Here is a 21194-nt window from a genome sequence, read left to right as displayed (position 1 = left end):
TGTGTGTGTACATGTGTGCATGCGTGCACTTGTGCACGTGTGCCTATCTAGCCTCTTTTGAACACAATGACTGGCACCTGGTAGATAATATTGTTGAATGAATTGTATTATTCATATTCTCTCACTGCCAATTTGAAGAATCTACATTCTGTTTCCAAAGTTTTGCGCATATAACACTAAAACAAAAACGGACATGTTTTAGTAATACCTACCAATTACAAATTAACCATTCCTGCCTGGAATAAGCATAGGTTTTGTTAAATAGTTCAATTTTCAAAATTTGTCTCTTATGTTATTTCCAATCCTTTTTTATTAACGCTGATATATTTTGAATTTACGAATGTGAAAGCTGAACTTCAAAAAATAAAGGGAGAGGAAACAAAGCTCGTGAAAAATATTTAAAGTCTCTTTTAATGCGTTGTAACATCCTGGAGAGAAATCAAATCAATGTGTTTCAACGTTACATCATACATTTCTCCTCCTCTCCTGGATAAAGCACTAATTTATTTAATTTGGTTCAGAGCACTGAATATTCCAAGCTACAGCCTCGTGGGTAAGAGATAGCATTATCTTAAACTGTTCAGATTTAACAAAGGTCAACATCTTGTGCAGTTTACACAGTATGTACTCTCAGTCGCTTTTGCTTCTTGAGCTCTAGGTGGCTCCTCAGAAGCTGTTAGGCTTAAACAAAAATAAAGTAAAATCGGACACGGTATGGGGCCTTGGGACTCTGAAACCTTCATCCGGAGAAAATCAGTTAAGCCTTCAGAGGCTAGAAGAGAGGGTGTGTGTGATTGGTAGGCAAAGCAAAGAAAGATTAGTACAAGTTGTCTGGCAGCTGGATAAACCTTACACCTGCGCAAAAATAAGCCTCTGTCATAAGAAAGCCCAAAGATGTCCGGGGTCGGGGAGGAGAAAAGTGTCTCTCATCTGTCCCATCAACGCAAATTAGTGAAACCTGCCTCAGGTGAAGTGCAAAGGCCAGTCTGCAGGGAGAGTTTCAACCTCTCCTCACGAGATGGGCTAGATATCACCTGCCCAAGCTCTCTCCCGACCTGCTAGAGCCCAGAGGGCGGAGGCCGGAGACTGCAGGCGGGAAGTAGCACCGCACATCCGGGAACGCCAGCAGCCGGCTGAGGGCTGCATAATTGATGGCGGGCCGGGCGCGGTAAGAGCGTCTCCGGGGAGTAGGGCAGGGCGGCAGGGCCCCTCCCATCCAGCCTTTTCTTCGGCGTCCTGCCCGCAGCACTAGCTGCGGGCGCCGGGCCACCTGCGAGTGTGCGCAGGGACTGCGGACACCCACGGCGGCGAGCTGAGGGAGCAGTCTCCACGAGGACCGAGGGGGACCCTCCGGCGCCATGCGCGCCCTGCCCGGCCTGCTGGGGGCCAGGGCGCCTACGCCCCGGCTGCTCTTCCTCCTCCAGTGCCTTCTCGCCACCGCGCGCCCAAGCTCGGCGGACGGCAGTGCCCCAGGTGTGATGGGTACAGGGGCCAGGGTAGGGAGGGCGGAGGGCGCGCGAGGCTCGGGTCTCCGGGGGCGGACGGCATCGCCGGCGCGCCGAGCGGATGGCGGGGAGAGGCGCGGGGATGCTGGTAAGGCCGGTGGCGAGAGTCGGCGGCCTCCCATTGGCTACGTTTGTGTCACCTAAGCTGAACCCTGGAACTGGTGCGGCTCGCGCTCCTGCGCTCTTTGGGGCGAGTCTTGAACAAACAGCGCCCCGCGAGTCGGGCGCGTAGGTAACAGGGCAGAGGCTAGTTTTTCCTAGGAAGACGGCAGTGGGGGGTGTGGGTGGATGCAGGGACCAGCTAGCAATTTGGCTTGTGCAAATGTGGCATGAATTTTGAAAGCCACATTTCCCCAAGGCCTACTCCCTTTTCTTGATTGGAGAGTAAGGATCGAGTAATCACCTCCTTCCCTCCTCTTGGCAGATGGGTTGGCTTTGAGGATTTTTTTTTTTTTTTTTTGAGACGGAGTTTTGCTCTTGTTGCCCAGGCTGGAGTGCAATGGCGTGATCTCGGCTCGCCGCAACCTCCTCCCGGGTTCAAGCGATTCTCCTCTCAACCTCCAGAGTAGCTGGGATTACAGGCATGCGCCACCACGTCCGGCTAATTTTATATTTTTAGTAGGACGGGGTTTCTCCACATTGATCAGTCTGGTCTCGAACTCCCAGCCTCGGGTGATCCGCCCGCTTCGGCCTCTCAAAGTGCTGGGATTACAGGAGTGAGCCACCTCACCTTGCCGAGGATGTTTTTTTTAGAGCTGAGTGGGGGAAAAAACATCATAACCAACTAGCCAACCAAAGATCCACAACTTACAGGATAACGTGTGTGTATCTTCATTTTACACCGTGGTCTTTGAAAACAAAATTGTGTGTGTGTGTGTGTGTGTGTGATTTTTGCTTATTGTTTTATTGTTTAAGACACTTTGCCAGAGGGATCACGTGCAAAACATTACCAAAGCCAACACGAAAGTTGCTATTTTACCTCCACCTGTTTATAATTACTTTTCATATTGAAAGGATTCCATCCAACCTATCTCAAGTTTCTGTGTCATAAATGTTAGCAGCCAGTAAGGGTAATAAAACACCACCTCTCAAGCTGGTAAATATTGGCCACCAGTAACTAAAATTGGGACATTATTCTGCAAAAAGTTTTCAAACTCTCATGGGAGTTTATTTTCATGGGCTTGTAATATGTGGAATTTTTGTAACACTATAGGGAAAGAAGGGTAATCAAAGGTAAGACTATTAATTTTTATAAATGCCTTTTAAAAGGTCTAGTTGTTAGCAACTTGGACAGAATATCTTGGGTTGCTTCAGTTCTAAATTTCCTTGTGCCACATCTCTTTTCCATAATACCACTTATAAAGAATTGTCCAGGCCTGTAATCCCAGCACTTTTGGCTGCTGAGGTGGGAGGATAGCTGGAATCCAGGAGTTCAAGACCACCCTGGGCAACATAGCAAGGTCCCTTCTTTATTAAAAAAATTTTTTTAAAGTGCGGTTGTGGTGATGTACACCTGTAGTCCCAGGTGCTTGGGACGCCAAGGCAGAAAGATTGCTTCAGCCCAAGGTTTGAGGCTGCAGTGAGCTATGATGGTGATGGTGCCACTAAGCTCCAGCCTGGGTGACAGTGCAAAACTGTCTCAAGAAAAAGAAACAGAATTGTCCAGGACATTTTTCCCCCTTCTGGGTATCTCCAATTCTTCTATCCCTGATTCACCTTTGAAAATCCATCTCAGAGTATTGCAGTTCTGAGAACCTCTGCACTCCTGGGGAATTCTCACTCGGTTGCTCAGGCTGGAGGGCAGAGGCACATTCACGACTCACTGCAGCCTTGACCTTCTGGGCTCAAGATGAAGAAATTGGGGCTTGGCTTAAGTAATTGCCCAAGTATACATACTTAGTTAAGCAGCAGAGCAGGAAATTTGGCAATGGTCCATCCAGTGGTTGTTTTCTTAAACACAGTGCTTAAACACAATATCCAGTTGTCTCTCCGAGCTAATTGGAAATGTCTATGAAAGTTCAGAACTACTGACAGCATAGCCTACGCATCTAAATGTCTGATTTGCACTGAGTGACATGCTGACACAGTTTGAGTCCTGGAATAAAATTAGGTACAGGGACTCTTTTAAGGTTTTTTGATTAAATAAGATATGTAATATATCTTTGTAAAGGATACATCAGTGGGGGTATTTAAATATCTATTACTATTACGTGGCACGAATTGGAGAAATGGGTCATGTTTATCTTTTGAAAAATGTTTGCAGTAGAATCATTTTAAATGATCCTTTTAACTTCCAGAGGACGTGGCTTTTGCGTTCCCTTTATGAACCCACTTCCCTACTAACGCCTCACCCCAAACACAGCAGCTTTCTAGTAATAAATATTTTTGAAGCAAATACTATTCAAGCACCTGCATATGTCTGACATTGTTAGTCCATATCTCAGTAGAACATGCTAGCAGTTTTTACCTTTAAGGACATTTAAAGGGGTTCCCACTGGACAAATCTGGGACAAATTGAGCATCAAATAAATAATAATATTAGTGGATTGCAACTCATTTAATAATATGGGAATTCATGAGTACCAACTGATGTAAATTAAAGGAGTCAATGAAAAGTTTGATGGGGTACAAAGTATTAAAGATTCAAAGTAACTCTTCAGAATGTGCTTATTAATATCAAGGTAAAAAGAGTACCTTTATGGTGGAGAAGCTTGGCAGACAGCACTTTGATCAAGTGATCAAAGACCAGAATCTGTTTAAATGGAACAGATTAACCATAAGCCTACCTTTATTTATTTATTCACTCATTCATTCATTTAATTTTTGAGACAGGGTCTCACTCTCACTCAGGCTGGAGTACCGAGGCACACTTACTGCTCAGGGCAGCCTTGACCTTCTGGGCTCAAGGGATCCTCCCACTTCAGCCTCCCACATGGCTGGGACTACAGGCATATGCCACCACACATGGCTAAATTTTGTATTTTTTGTAGAGATGGGGTTTCACTACGTTGCCTAGGCTGGCCTTGAACTCCTAGGCTCAAGCGATCTTCCTGCCTCGGCCTCCCAAAGTGTTGGGATTATAGGCGAGAGCTACTGTGCCCAGCCTAAGCCTACCTTTAATAGTGATGTTTCTGATGCATGAACATTTTTACCCTAAATTTATCATCACAAAACAATTATATTTTTAAAACATTTGTTTTAAATTAGAATTAGGGCAACTGTCTCTTCCTCATCTTGTGTCACCCTCATTGCCTTCCCTCCTCCCTGTCATCTTTCCCTCCATAGGTCCTATAGTTATTTGGTGGGGAAGAGCAAGGAGACATCCTCACTAAGTGGGTGAAGCCCAAGGGGCCCAGATCAGGATATCCGAGGCTGACCCTGGTAAGGATGGCATCAGGCAGGAGGGCAGCCTGGGCCTGAGCACAGTGAATGGGTGCTCCTGCAGCGGGCAGCTTGACACAGGGTCCCAGAGTTGAGCAAGTTAACAAGGCTTTTGTTCAGGAGCAGCAGATGGGTGATGTTTAATCCCAAACAAGATGTGGAGGAAAGCGTCAGACCAGCGATGGAGGTTGGAGCCTGAGTGGGTAAGGAGACGTCTCTGTGGGGACAGATGTGGCAATGGCAGTGAGAGTTTAGCAGTATACAGGGTGATTGATCAAATAATTAAATCTAGGAAAGATGATAGGATCTAGGTTTTTCACTAAAGAATGAAATAAAGATAGAGAAAAGGTAGAATGAACCCTGTGGTGTTGGACTGCAGTTGGCAGTATCCATGGGAATCCATGACATTAAATCCCTATCTCTTTACCTAAGTCTATATATAGCTTTAAACAAGTATATGTGTAAATATATGTATGATGAATACGTATCATGCATATCATATACATAAATGTATATGATACACATTACAAGTTTTATGTGTATACGAATATGTGCACATGTATTCTTAGCAGTGATTTCCAGTAGTGATGAGTATACTTAGCACCCAGATCTTGGGTTCTAAATACCATTCTTTACTAATAGTAACCAAGGCTTCTTGGAGAAATGGCTGATTTCAGGGCTAGTGTGGGAAAGTAGCAGGTAAGCCTAGAACATCTTGTGCCAGAAAGCAATGGAGTGCTCAAAGGGTAATGAGTCATGTCAAAAAGATACAGGAGCCAACATGAAGGGGTTCCCACTGGACAAATGTGGGACAAAATTGAGCGTCAAAATAAATAATAATATTAGTGGATTGTAACCCATTTAATAATATGGGGATTCATGAGTACCAACTGATGCAAATTAAGAAATGAATCAATGAAAACTTTGATGGGGTACAAAGTACTAAAGATTCAAAATAACTCTTCAGAATATGCTTATTAATATCAAGGAAAAAAGAGTAACTTTATAGTGGAGAAGCTTGGCAGACAGCACTTTGATCAAATGATCAAAGACCAAAAAAATGGTGTGCCATCTGAGACGATCTGGTGAGAAGAGCACAGCATCACTTCTATGATCTTACTGCCAAAGGTACCTACCTCAAATATAATCATATTACAGCAGAACTGTCTTGGAATTTTAAAAAGTGTCAAGGTTATGGAAAAGTCAGAAGAGATTGTCGCAGTTCCACAGTGAAGCCACATTAGAGAGAAGTGACAGCCAATGGCAGTGGGTGATTCTGAGCTGGAACCTTTTGCTACCAAGTGCATTATAGGGACTTTTTTTTGAAACTTAGATGGGGTGTGGGGATGAGATGGTGCTTCATACATATTCATTTCTTGATTTTAATGGCTGTAGTGGGATGGTATGGGGAATGTCCTTTGTGGGAAATAGATGGTAATGTTTTAGTGGGGCGTGAAGCATCAGGTCAGAAACTTACTCTCACATGGTTCAGAGGAGAAAATGTTCTGTTCTTGAAATGTTTCTGCTACTTTGAGATTGTTTGAAAAGAAACAAAAATAATTAGTTTACCTGAGAAAGCTTCAGTTTACATAGGCATTAAACTAAAAGAGTAGTTGAGAAATCTGTTAATGTTCTTAGGTATCATTTTCCAAAGGTGTATATGCCCTCCAACAGAAACAAATCACATGTGTTGAGGCTGTTTGTTCTAAAGTGTAATCTTTTGACATTAACTTTGTACAGCTGGTCTCACATATTGCACAATATAAGGTGAACGTTAGAAATTAACAACTTATGACATATATCCTGATGTAGAACAAACCTCACAACACTTTGCTAAAAATAAACTCTACTCCTAATAAAAATTGCCGCTCTTTAAAATAGAACATCTCAAATAATGTTAGAATAGAAATAATGAATGTTACCTTTAAAGAGTTGTTATTCTTTTCTTTGAAAATAGCATTTTCCTGGCATTTTTGAAGTTATTGAGGTTATTGTACTAATGTCCCTAATCCCAAAGCAGAAGCTTTTAATAGCCTTACAACTATATACTTCTGAGAACCTGAAAGGGAATTTAGATACCTCGTTTGATTGATCTTGAAGCCCAAAGTGCTTTTGTAACTTAGCCAAAAGCAATGAGATAGCTAATAGCTATAACGTTTTCCTGGTTTGCATTTCAGCATCCATCCAGAATGTGGTTTTTCTTCATAAAAGTCCTCAAAATAGGCCGCTGGCAGGAGGGTGTTCTTGGGAGGGAAGGGTGGCAAAAAATGTTCACACTTTAAAAATGTCTGCACCTAAGCTATGCAGAACAGGAATTTAGGGCCACAGGGCCATTGGAAGATTATTAAGAATCATCACATTGAAGAATCAGGGTTGCCGATATATCTGTTCAAAATCAAGGTTTTCAACTTTGGTACTATTGGCATTTTCCGCTGGATAATTCTTTTTCGTGGCAAGCTGTTACCCTAAAATGTTTAGCAGTATCCCTGGCCTCTACATATGTGGTGGGTGAATTGCACACCCCAAAAAGATATGTTTAATCCCTGATCTTTGGTACCTGTGAAAGTGACCTTATTTGGGAGTAGGGTCTTTGCAGATGTAATGAGCTAAAATAAGGTCATACTAAATTAAACTGTAAACTTAATGACTGCGGTCTTTATAAAAAAGGGAGAGGGAGATTTGAACATAGAGACATATACAGAGGGAGGATGATCATGTGAAGACAGAGGCAGGTGTTGGACTAATGCAGCTACCACCAGCCAAGGAATGCCAAGGTTGCTAGCAACTCCCAGATGCTAGGCAGAGGCAAAGAAGGATTCTTCACTCCAGAGTTCAGAGGAGGAAGGCCCTGCCAACACCTTGATTTCAGACTCCTGGCCTCCAGAACTGTGAAAGAATACTCTTCTGTTGTTTTTGCCACCAAATTTGTAGTCATTTGTTATGACACCTAATTTGTGGTAATTTGTTATAGAAACTTACATAACCTACTAAATAAATGTAGTAATCTTCCCCCAATTGTGACAAGCAAAATGCTTTCAGACATTGCCAAATGTCGTCTCCTGTGGGGCAACATTTGAGAGCCACTGAACAAAATCCCAACTCTTATTGAATAGACTAACAATTGAAACATTTAACAAATCTACAGTCTTTAGAAAGAATAGAAATCTTAGTTACTAACTTTTGGGGTTTTATTTTTTAAAAAGTTTTTATTTGGCATAAGTTACTGTTAAAGTATCTTAATGACCCACGTAGAGGTGTTTTGAAACAGAATTTTTACGTTGCCCTTTGAAATGTATATTATTGCCAAAATTATATATTTTTAAAAAGATCAATTTATTTCCATTCCTATACCATCTGGTTTTTAAAATAGTTTTACAAGACTGGTAAAAGTGTACATTGTACTTGTCAGTAGGCCTTAAAAAAAACCTTGTCTGTAAAGGCTTCTTGCTCAATAGCTTCCATACTATGCAGAAAATATCAAGAGTTCGAGAATTCTCTGTGTGGAGTATTATCTGTCCCTGACTTAGAAAGTCTGACTTATAAATGTCCCCGTCAGGATTACTATAAGTTTTTGGTTTTTTTTGGAGACAGTGTCTCACTCTGTCATCCAGGCTGGAGTGCAGTGATGTGATCTCAGCTCACTGCAACCTCTGACTGCCAGGTTCAAGCAATTCTCCTGTCTCAGCCTCCCAAGTAGCTGGGACCACAGGTGCATGCCACCATGCCTGGCTAATTTTTTGCATTTTTAATGGAGATGGGGTTTCACCATGCTGGCCAGGCTGGTCTCGAACTCCTGACCTCATCATCTGCCCGCCTCGGCCTCCCAAAGTGCTGAGATTAGAAGCGTGAGCCACTGCGCCTGGGCCCGATAACTAGAATTTTTTGACAAGCTTTTTTTTTCCCTTGTTTTTCTTCTTTTTTTGATGAATCTCTCTGGAGTATAATTTCCAGGACTCAGAGATGACTTATTTCCTTTTTCCTCCTTCTGCTGCATTTATGGACAGGGGATAGGGCTACTCTGCTCCTAAAACCCGTAATTCTCCATGTGTTGTGTATAATCAGTATTTTACTTAGTAATTAGGTATTTTAAAGCTAAGGTTTAACCATATCATGGCTTAAGTGGCCTTTACAATTTGGCATGGGATCACATGGTTATATATAGTATTGCTTCCATGAAGAAATACATTCTTATTTGCAAATCTCTATTTTATGAATAATATGTAATATTCATTCCTATCAGTGTTTCTGTAATTGCGTTGCACATTTATAATGCTGTATATCAGAATGTTAAGATTAAGTACTGCATGTGGATAGCAATCAGTATAGAGATGAGAAAGATAAAGAATAATATTTATTTTAATAGTAGTTGCTTCTTACACTTTTTTCTTAATGAAGTTCAGAACCTTCCAAGATTTTAACATATAATAAAGGGATTTTGGGGGCTTTAGAGAGAATGTTTATTCTTTTTTTTTTTTTTATTATACTTTAGGGTTTTAGGGTACATGTGCACAATGTGCAGGTTTGTTACATATGTATCCATGTGCCATGTTGATTTCCTGCACCCATTAACTCGTCATTTAGCATTAGGTGTATCTCCTAATGCTGTCCCTCCCCCCTCCCCCCACCCCACAACAGTCCCCGGAGTGTGATGTTCCCCTTCCTGTGTCCATGAGTTCTCATTGTTCAATTCCCACCTATGAGTGAGAACATGCGGTGTTTGGTTTTTTGTCCTTGCGATAGTTTACTGAGAATGATGTTTTCCAGTTTCATCCATGTCCCTATAAATGCAACTACATCTCTGATTAAGAATAAACATTCTCCTTTGTAGAGAATGTTTATTCTTAATCAGAGATGTAGTTGCATTTATTTCCTGATTTAAAAAAGCAAATCTTAAGACCCAATGCAGTTTTCTAGTGTTACTTATTTTTCTTCCCAACTTACTTCAATTAAATGAAGCCCTCAAAATGAAATATGTGAAAATGTTACCTTAATACCTTGAAGTAGAATTATAGCATGTTTATTTCACTTGAAAGTGTTAATAGAATAAATTATAAGCCCTTCTAGCAACGCATATTTTAAAATATAATATGTGAAAAACATTTAAGTAGAGGCCATTTTGCTATTTCACAGAAAATTATAACAGGTGAAAATTAAGATATTACTCAATTCTTTGATGCAGTAGTCTCATGCCTCAACTGCCCTGCAAAGAGAGAAAAAAGTCTTTTAATCTCTTGAGCAACTATTTGATGTTACTCTTTCATGTTGATATTTTTGTCTCTACCTGTAAAAGAATGCTATATGGAAATTTTCCAGCAATGATTAAGAAAGGGTGAGTTTGGTAACTTGAGAAATGCATGTTATGATCTTGGCATCATCACTCATATTTATACAACTTTTCTGATCCTCATTTTTTTTCCCTATCAGATGAGGTTTACAGTGGAGACGTATTTTCAAAGCACTGAGCTGGACATGTGGCTTTTGGAAACTCTAAGTAACAGTCAGTGACAGAATTTGGATTAAGACCCCACATTCCTTCCTCTCCATTTTATACTTGTTTTTGTGACTCAGCCTAATCCTTTTAGGGAAGTATTCAAACCACATCTGCCTGAGTCTCTTGCCAATTTCCTTTAAACCCCAACCGTTAGCTGAATCAGCCTCCTGCCAGCTGTCCTCCAACTAAAAGCAATAAGGTTTACATTCTCACTTTTTTGGTTAAAAAATATCTTGCCTAAACAAAGAACTTCTTTTATTGTCCTAATACCTTCTGTAGGCTGCCCTGCTTTTCCACTTAAGGCATTTCTGTATATTGCCTCTTTAAGGGACTTTTCCCAAGGCAAAAGCCACACAGCAGTTACACGTGTTTTTTTGCACTTGGGGCTTTTTCAGTGGAACCTGAAGCTTGATCAAGATTAATGCCTTAAAGGGAATATGAAGTTAAGGTACTGGTGGTGTTTGGTTTATGGATGTCTGATTGTATTTTTAATATGTGAGCCAGCAATTGGAAATGGCCTCAACAGCTAGTATATTCTAGAAATACCCAGACTTCCCTACCTCTGGAAACTTGGTGTTTTCTTCCTTTCCTATCCTTCAACTGTCATCAGCTTAGATTGTGCCAAAGCCAAACTTAGACTCATTTTCTCTCCTTGTTCTGACACAGTTCCCTGTTGAGCCCATCCATGACAAGTCCTAGTGATCAGTAAGGGAGAATAGCCCCAGCACTGGAGCTCATCTTCCTGGAATTATCTTCACCCTCCTTCCACCTCTAGGCTCAGGCTTCACACTCTAGCTCATGTGCCAATTTGTATAAAATATACTGGCTAGTTATAGTCAATACTATGCATTAATTGGTGCTGCTCGAAATTTTAATGACTCTCAATCTCAAATTGTGGGCCCAAACCACTACTATTATGATCCATATAGCCCTTTAAGGACCAAGTTTGCCCAGCGTCATACTCCCCATCAGTACCAAGTGTGCATGAGATACTGTGTATATTCACTTACTTAAGTGGAATAGGAATAAGAATGACAGAAAGCACTTTTTCTTTAGTTTATGTCACTCTTATTGTTACTGATACTGTGAACCATAATAATAAATGATGCTGGAAATCTCAAAAAGGTTATGGGCTTGTTTCAGGGATAAAGAGTTTAAAAACCCTTAAGATTGTATTCTGCTGTACAGTGGGGTATCCCTGGGGAGGAAAGCAAAGATATCAAAGCTTACGTTTTGCAGGCTTCACAGAACAGATGATAGAGTAGAATAGCGGTTTCCTTCTCATCCACATCGGCCTGGCTTCCTGTCCATAAGTGAATAGCATCTGCCTTGATCTTCCTGAAATATTTTGTCTTTAATATAACCTCTAAGTATGCTAGCCCCAAGAATAGAAACAAGGAATTTTCATTAGGAAAATAACATTTATGGGAGCCTTTCTTTTAAGCAGTGTGTATGTGTGTGTGTGTGTGTGTGTGTGTGTGTGTGTGAGAGAGAGAGAGAGAGAGAGAGAGAGTTGGGGAGGGTGGGAGGGAAGAGGAAGAGAGAAAATGGGTGAAAAGACAGAGAAGGAGGGTGACTGGAGGAAAGGGAGAATGGGAGAATGTGAGTACGAATATGAATGAATGAGTGAATGAATGAATGAATGAATACTAGACGTGACTGGAGGAAAGGTTTTGTATACTTGATAGCCCAGTGAGAAACTCAGGACATATTTTCCTATATAATCATTGGGAGAGGGTAGTCTGATTTAATATGTTATTTAAGGACTTTTTTTCTTTTTTTAAAAATTATTATAAGTTCTGAGATACATGTGCAGAATGTGCAGGTTTGTTACATAGGTATACATGTGCCATGGTGGTTTAGAAAGTGCATTAAACTTCCAAAGCTGTTTTAGAAGTGATTAAACCTTTGGAACACAGCTTGTTGGAGAGTTAGGTTCTGCTAGGTACGTTATTTTATTAGATGATATTGTAAAAGCAATGTTCTAAAGCTAAAGTAACAAAAATGATCACTAACTGATAACATTTTTCATACATATAAGAAAATGAAAGAACTGGACATCTTGTACTAGAAATAACTTTCTGAGCAGATTATTTTTAAAAAGTGTAATAAAAATGGCTCAGGTTTCATTTAAATTGAATGAGATTTAATTTAAATAATGCAGCCAAGTTTACAATAATAAGCCTTTTTTCCCCCTTCTCTGACTTCTTTGATATATTTGAGTAGTTTCCTGGAAGGTAAGGTCTGGTACTCTAAAATGAAAGGAACAGTAGGCCATGTCGTCAGCCAGGTGCGGTGGCTCATGCCTGTAATCCCAGTACTTTGGGAGGCCAAGGTGGGCGGATCACGAGGTTAAGAGATTGAGACCATCCTGGCCAACGTGGTGAAACCCCGTCTCTACTAAAAATACAAAAATTAGCTGGGTGTGGTGGTGGGCGCCTATAGTCCCAGCTACTTAGGAGGCTGAGGCAGGAGAATAGCTTGAACCGGGGAGGCTGAGGTTGCAGAGATCTGAGACCATGCCACTGCACTCCAGCCTGGGCAACAGAGTGAGACTCCATCTCAAAAAATAAAATAAAATAAAATAAAAATAAAATAAATAAATTAACTTCAAGGAGAGTGAGAGAGGTGGAAATAGAAACTTTGTTTCTTTAATGAAAGTTTTCAAAAGGAGAGAGAAGTGACAGAGGCAGAGGAAACTGAAAGTCAGATGATAGAGGGCATGCCTCTTGGTAACCGTAGCTAGAAAACAAATAGCAACCCAAACTGGCCCGTCAGCCATTTTATCTTCTCTGTTCCCTGGTGCCCAATGCTGTCTATTTTGTTTTTTTAATTCCCTTTATTAAGGTCTGCCTGTTGCTCTTCTTTCATCTTCTCTCTCTGCCTCTTCATGTCTTTCCATTTTCTGGCACTCTCATCTAATTCCTTGGTATCTTCAGTTTATTTATGTTTTGTAAAGAAATTATAATAGTAAGGGCTGGGCGCGGTGGCTCACGCTTGTAATCCCAGCACTTTGGGAGGCCGAGGCGGGCGGATCACGAGGTCAGGAGATCGAGACCACGGTGAAACCCCGTCTCTACTAAAAATACCAAAAAAATTAGCCGGGCGTGGTGGCGGGCGCCTGTAGTCCCAGCTACTCGGAGAGGCTGAGGCAGGAGAATGGCGTGAACCCGGGAGGCGGAGCTTGCAGTGAGCCGAGATTGCGCCACTGCACTCCAGCCTGGGCGACAAAAAAAAAAAAAAAAGAAATTATAATAGTAGAATAAAAATGGAAGGTGTTATTTTAAAAAACCACTGATGTAATCATAGATTTTAGTTTTCACATTTAATAGCCTAATATATCTCTAAGTGTCTTTGAAGTATATAAGACTTTGAGCTTCCTGAAAACACAGTTTTTCATTAATAGTTCACAACAGTGTTTTAGCTGTTTCAAAGTAGTTTTTAGATAGTCATTTACTCTTGATAGGAGTGTGTAATCACGTGTTCTTTCTCTTATAGATTCACCTTTTACAAGTCCACTTCTCAGAGAAGAAATGATGACAAATAACTTTTCCTCGGAGAGTCATAACATATCACTGACTGGTAAATGTATCATGTTTCAAATAATGCAATTCCAAAAAAAGGGTTTAAGCTATTTTTCTTAAACAAAGCTACTGCTTTTTGCTTTGTGAAGTGGTAAACCCTGTTCCTGGCCCAGTGGGAAAACATACCAGTAGTGTGCTGGGAATCTAATGTGGTGAGGACGTTTTACTGGGGGCGCACAAAGGAGGAAAATATTCCAGACATGCTAAGGCTAAGAGTGGCTCCCCAGAAAACGGATACCTGAGAAAAGAGAGAATCAATTTTGATTTGCAGATACTCTTATGTTTTCATTAATTCCTGCTGGTACCTCCATTACATCACTCTAGGTCAAGAAGATAATTTGTGTATCTGTTGGAAAACCTTTAGCCAGAGAAATTAAAGATGATATCAAATGAGTCACCGTGCTAAGGAGAAGCAAGCAAGGAACTCCAAAATTAAACCCAGCCCTGCTTTCTCTGCTTTTTCTTTCACAGTTTTGGATTCCATGTTTCCAAAGTAATCTTAGTCTTTTAAATTCCTTAGAGTCATTAATCTGTTTTAGGAACAATATTAAAATTGTATAATTAGAATTTAAAACATCACAAACCTATTATTAAATCAATAGTTAGGTTTTTCCAAATACACATCTAGTGTTTAACTGTCCTCTAGTCTTACGAACTGTTTCTGTATTTCTGTTTAATATGAATAGAAGGTGTGTGTTGCGTGTGTGTGTGTGTATGTGTGTGTGCAGCTGTGTGTTTCCCAATCTGATAACAATGGAATGTTTGCACTGAGTTTTTTGGGGGAGCATATTTTGACTTTGCGCAGCTTTTGTTTGTTCCCAAATGCCCTCATTCCAATGTATAGAGTTCATTCTTGTAAAAAATAATTATTATAACTTTCCTATGTTCTTTTACTTTTTGCAAGTTCTAGTTGTTTGTTGCCTCTGTTAAGATGAAATGTTTCTTTAAGAGACTCATGTGAGAAAGCGATTTGCACATTCTCTAACCAGCCTGGCAATGTTGGCAGCAGGGCACTGCTTACTCAACCAGTACATTTGGGGCCTGGAAACGAAACAGTCAATGCCCAGGGCAGGAGCAAAATATGGACTTTTTAATTGTTATCAGGCTGGTTATTTACTTACTTAACCTGTTTGGAGAGTTTAACTCCTATTCTTTTATTCTGAATAGTGCTATTTAAAGCCATATTCCCACTGTTATAAAGAGACTAATTGTTTGCAATTATCCATTACTTGCCTCTGCCTTGGCTTGATTAAACTTTAGTCTGTCTTTTTTCTTCCTTGCAGACCCCTGAAACATGGCTTGCCCTAAGTCTGAGCAAGCATTAAAATGAAGAACATCTTGAGAATTGGCTGACTGCAAGCCCGATCATGCTGTCTGTGTACACTCTTTCATTTGCCCAGTTTCCCTAAAAAAGTTCCTGCTTTACTGCTTATCCCTCTCCATATTAAAAAATAGCCTTTTCTGTTTACTTTTGGGATGCTTGCAGACCTTAAGTTTGGAGCTTTTTCTCTATTGCAATAGTCTATTGCAATAGTCTTTTTAAAAATAACATCTTCACTCTGGGCAGGGTGGCTCACATCTGTAATCCCAGCACTTTGAGAGGCCAAGGTGGGTGAATCACTTGAGATCAGGAGTTCAAGACCAGCCTGGCCAACATGGCAAAACTCTGTCTCTACTACAAATACAAAAATTAGCTGGGGATGGTGGTGGACACCTGTAGTCCCAGCTACTTGGGAGGCTGAGGCAGGAGAATCACTTGAACCCAGGAGTTGGAGGTTTCAGTGAGCCGAAGTTGAGCCACTGCACTCCAGCCTGGGGGGCAGAGTGAGACTCTGTCAAATAATAATAATAATAATAATAATAATAATAATAATAGTAATAATAATAATGTCTTCATTTAACATTGGATTTGTTTTTGACAAAAGATTTGACAATTTAGAAACATTAGATCTCCGAGTTGGGCACTGAATGGTTACATTTCCATGTAGGTTGTTGCTCTAGTGCCTTCTCATCAAAAAGTTTGGTCTTAGAAACTACCTTTGCTGAACTACAGAATTTAAATTTGAAGATATATTTATAATTTTTAGTGTCAATGTAAAATAAAAATATCGAGATGAATCTCTAAACAAAATGTTTTATTTGGTAGAACAGAATTGGAGTTGAGGGCATACACAGAGTGGAGTGGTCTTCAGTATGACTGAAAACCAAAGAGAAGTTTAGAGGTTTTATTAGAGAGAAATGTTATATATTGTTTTGGAAGAAAAGTCATTAGCACTAGCAAAGTTTTTGGGAGCTGACAAGCTCTGACTGGTGAGTGATGGTGGTGGGTAAATTAGTCTTAGAGTCATGACGGTTTGTTTCAGAAGCTGCTAGGTAAAACTGTTCTTAAAGTTATACCAGGTCATTTCAGCAGCTAGCTTGCAGTATTAGCCCCGGGCAGGTGCTTTGTGTCCCAAGTGTTTTTTTTTTTTCTTTTTTACTGAGTCTCTGGACTCTAATTTAGTTGAATATGACAAGATAACTCCAATTCCTGATTATCAATTTTTACCTTATGAACCATAGACTTTCTTCTTGCTGCTGTTAAGATTTTTAACCTACTATTTGTAAATGGAGTGTTTTCATATTTTCATAACATTGATATGTATCAATATTGATTTATCATTATTCATTGTTGTCTATAAACAATACTAATAACATTTCTATGTTGCTACTTATTATTTTCTCTTTCCCTCTGGCCATTGTCAAAGTTAATCTCTCTGTTAGGATAAAATGTGTCTTGTAGAGAGTTTCAAATACAATACGTTAATTGTAAATTTTGGACCAGAAAGATTTTGGTCTGGCTCTTGACATACGTACTTATCCAAAGATTCTTGAGACTGGAAAACATATGGATTCTTGTACCTGGGAGAATGAAAACATGGCTTTTGATTCATAAAAGCTTACTTATTTAATATTTTTAAAATATTGCTAATTATTTACTTAACAAACTCATGATGTTGACTGTGTACCATGTTTGTATTTCTAAATAACTTAATTCTTATAACAGCTCAATGAGGTGGGTAGTGTTACTATTTGTAATTTGCAGGTGAGGAAAGAGAGGCACAAAGAGACGAAGTGAACTGACCAGGATCACAGTTCCTGAGTTAGAGCTTATGGTTTTAAATGCAGGCAGCTTGGTGCCCAGTCTGTGCTATTAACCATTATGCTTTGCAGCCTTTCTTTCTGGGCATAATGCCCAGTTACTTGTTTCTTTTAACAGCATTGTTAAATCAATTATATTTATTTTAAGAAGAATGACATTAGTTTTGAAATGATGTAGTAAACTATGAAAATAAAGCTATTTTCTAGGTTTATTGCTATTTCTAGGTTTATTTAGTAATAAAGCTATTGCTTTGGAAGTTGCATTTGTTGCCTGCAATCCCAGCACTTTGGGAAGCCGAGGCAGGCGGATCACCTGAGGCTAGGAGTTCGAGACCAGCCTGGCCAACATAGCGAAACCCCGTCTCTACCAAAAATACAAAAATTAGCCAAGTGTGGTGGCGGGCACCTGTATTCCCTTCTACCTGGGAGGCTGAGGCAGGAGAATCACTTGAACCTGGGAGGCGGAGGTTGCAGTGAGCTGAGATTGTGCCACTGCACTCCAGCCTGGGTGACAGAGCAAGTGTCCATCTCCCCTGCCCCCTAGAAAAAAAGAAATTGCACTTGCTTAATCATAAATTTGTGAAAGTAATTGACTTGACTGAAACTAAAAGTATTTTTTCTACTCTCAGAGGTTTTAAAACAGATCTTTTGATAATGGACTGTTTTTATATCACTGTACTTAATTTTCCAATGTCCATAGTATTTGGAATTCATTGTATTGTTTATATTACCACAATATATTTCTATTTTTGTTTTTTTCCTCTCTGCATATTAGTGTTTAGTTTCTCAATCAGTGTGTTATAGTTTAATGGAAGAGATTGAAATAAAAATAAACAGCTGACAGTTTCCTTGACCACCTTGTTAACGTTGGAATCAGCTCTCCTGTGTTGACCCAATGGCACATTTTATTTACATGTTGAGATGTGAGCAGCTGTCCCACAAGGTCCTTGTGATACAAGGAGATAATATAAGCAGACATTAGAGGTGCAGATGTGCAAATTAGGGCACAATGTAAGATTCGGGAAGATTAGTCAAGATAAGGAAAAACAACCACATTGTCTGAATCTCGGCCAGCAAGAGGTCTAGGTTAGGATCACCCAGATTCTAGGGGCAGGTGATTGAGAAGATTGAGAAGAAGAAAAGAAGTGAAAATACTTTATTGCAGAAAAGATTCTAGCATGACTCCAATGCTGCAAATGTTAGGATATTTTTCAGAGGTACTCATCAAACTTGATATGTAGACTGTTGATGTACAGAGATAAAAATTGAGACCTAACATTCATAGAGAGTCAGAGAAAGCGAAGATGGAAGAGGGATATACCCATAGCAACAAAAGTGGCAGTGGCTGTGATCAACTTTTGTTCTATATCAGTTTTTTTTGTTTTTGTTTTTGTTTTTATTAACAGAAGTATTGATGTTTGGGGCTGGATGATTCTTGGTTATAGGAGGTTGTTTGCAGAATTGTGGGTTGTTTAACACCATTCCTAGCCATTACCCACTAGATGAGAGTAACACCCGATAAGTTATGACAGCTGGATATGTCTCCAGATAATTGTCAAACATTCCCTGGGGGACAAAATTTTCCCCATTTGAAAATTATCCCCACTGTTCTATACATTAAAAATGAGAGTCCTGCACATGTTTCCCATCCCCTTATTGTGGGAATACACATGATTTAATAATCTTGTGATTAACATTTAGTAAAGAATCTCACCATAAAGTTAGATGATGGTGCTGAATCACAGCACAGGGCCTCACACTCTGTAAGTTGGACCTGTCTCTTCCCTCCCTACTACTGGTGTTCAAATCCTTCCTCTCTTTAAGAATGGAGCCAAGATCCCATCTTCAATAAAGCACGTATCAGAGAAGCACATACGTTCCTGCTTCTCTGATATGTATTTACTGTATTTTTGTTAATTTTTAATTCTGTAAGTAAAAATGAGTTCTGTTTTGAAAATATTAAAACATTATTTTCAGCATTAGAGTAAATTAGAAAATCTGAAAACCCTCCTGCCACACCTATGAATATCTAAAATACAGTAAACATTCTTTTAAATATATAGCAATGTACACAAAAGTAAAGAAGTTTCTACTGATCAAAATTGGTGATCAGGGCGTGAAACCTGTTAACTGATATTGTGTTAGGTTTCCTGTGTTTGTTGCCAAGATATTTGAGTTTTAAGAGCTACAAAAATATAAAAAACAAGGCCTTGAGTTCATGCAAGGAGGAGAGTTGGAACTGAAAACCTGCAGAAAACTATCCTTCCTAGGCTGTAAATGTAGAGAAAGGTTTGATTTAGGGAAGAAAATCAGCCGACAGCACAAGATGACAAGTTGGCTTCTTTCTTTTAAAGTTTTGTTAGGCATTTAAACCAAAAGATTCCCAGTGTTATCTGCCAATTACAAATAATATGAATAAAAATATATTTTTTTAAAAAACCTCCAAATCCCTGAAGATTTCCCTTAGTATTTAAAGACATGGGCCTGTCCTCAACATAGTTTAAATTGCAGATTTACATTACCTGCATTATACTGTACAGGAGCCTCCGAGCTGAGAAATAACACAAAAATGACCCTGGCAGGTAGTACTTCCACAGGAAAGCAATGAAAAACCCTCTGTGGAAGAATGCATTGTCCATCCTGGTGACATAATCCCTGCTGTTACATGTCTCAACATGTCACAAAACAAAAATATAAAAAACAAACACACAGTCCCTAACAGAGCTGAGGAGCAGTAGGATTAGACATTCCAGAGCTTCAGATTATAGAAATACTAGGTAGAGAAATAAAACAAATATTAAAAACATGAGAATGAATATCATACTGTTTTTTTAAAAAGACAAAGCAGTTCGAAAAATATCCAAATAGAATTTCAGGAGGTGAAATAAAAAACTTGACTGATCAGGTTCAAGTCTCATTGAATTACCCACCATTTCTATCTCTCTTCTCTCTCCTCTTTTCCAATGGTATACACTGTTCAATGTGTTTCTTTCCCATGCTGTGTGTGTGTGTGTGTGTGTGTGTGTGTGTGTGCATCCATAAAAACTATGTAGTATTGTTTGTTTTCTTTAGTTTTAGTGGTATTAGTCCATATGTATTGTTCTGAAAATTGATTTTTGTCATTCAACATTAGTTTTTGGAGATCTAGTCATATTGCATATGAATCTAGCTTGTTTTTTTTTTTCCACTTGTATGCACAGTATAAATACACCAGCTTACTTAGACATCTTTTTTTTCCTAATGGACCCTAGTTGGCTAATATATTTTTTGTTATAAACCATGTGGCAAGGGATACCCTACATATATCTCTCTGGGCATAATTGTGAATGTTTCTCTATGATAAATACCACAAAGTAGAATTGCTCAGTTAGAAATTATGCACATCTTTATTTTAATATATACTTCCAGACTGGCCTTCAAAACATCTTGAGAGTTGGCCCCTTCCCCTGACCCACATACTAGGTTTATATTTTATTTTTTGAATTAATTTAAATGAGGTAGGCATAAATTTTGGATACTGAATTTTTACTTTTTATAGAAGTTGCGAATATTTTTTCCCACTTTAAACTTTTATGTGGTGTTTTTTAATTGTGAAGAAGTTTCATTATATTTCCTCCTATTATTTGCATACATTTCCGCCTTTCACTTTTTAACCCATTTATGATATAGTTTTATGTCTTGTAAGTGAGAAGGAACTAATTTTATGGTTATTATTTTGTACTGTTAGCCAGCGTCTCAACCCTCTTAACTGAATAGCTCTTTTCCTGATAGCTTTGAAATAGTACTCTAATCATATTTCAGTTCCCAAACTCTGTTCTGTTTCTCTACTGTTACGTTGTTTTACAAAGTTATTAAAGTACTTCCCAAAGTGAGAAGTACATTTTACTTTGTAACCTGATGCACCAACTGCATGTTCACACACATATGAAACAAAATATTCGTCAAATAACACACCTAATAGGCTTCTTATACTCTGGTAATTTCTCTTTTACTCCAATCCATTAAAAAACAAATCTGTTGATAACTATTAAATTGATTTCCTGATTCACTAATAGATTTTTGCATGCAGTCTGAAAAGTTTTGCCTATTTTA

General features: G+C 39.2%; 1 protein-coding gene across 2 annotated transcripts in view; it reads left to right on the top strand.

Annotated features, from left to right (window-relative positions):
• Positions 1-1141: 1141 nt before the first annotated feature.
• EMB (embigin) overlaps positions 1142-21194 on the top strand; it is a 45982-nt gene continuing 25929 nt past the window's right edge. The window contains exons 1-2 of one of the 2 annotated variants that reach the window (XM_032144884.2): positions 1142-1473; positions 13876-13959. In XM_032144884.2, the coding sequence (XP_032000775.1) occupies positions 1359-1473; positions 13876-13959 (199 nt within the window). In that variant the 5' untranslated portion in view covers positions 1142-1358. Of the gene's footprint in view, positions 1474-13205; positions 13225-13875; positions 13960-21194 lie in introns of those variants that run through there. The other variant, XM_032144885.2, reaches the window with a different exon arrangement.

This window comes from Hylobates moloch, unplaced genomic scaffold (assembly GCF_009828535.3).
Source record: "Hylobates moloch isolate HMO894 unplaced genomic scaffold, HMol_V3 SCAFFOLD_23, whole genome shotgun sequence".
NCBI lineage: Eukaryota > Metazoa > Chordata > Mammalia > Primates > Hylobatidae > Hylobates > Hylobates moloch.
This window is presented reverse-complemented; position numbering and strand designations above follow the sequence as displayed.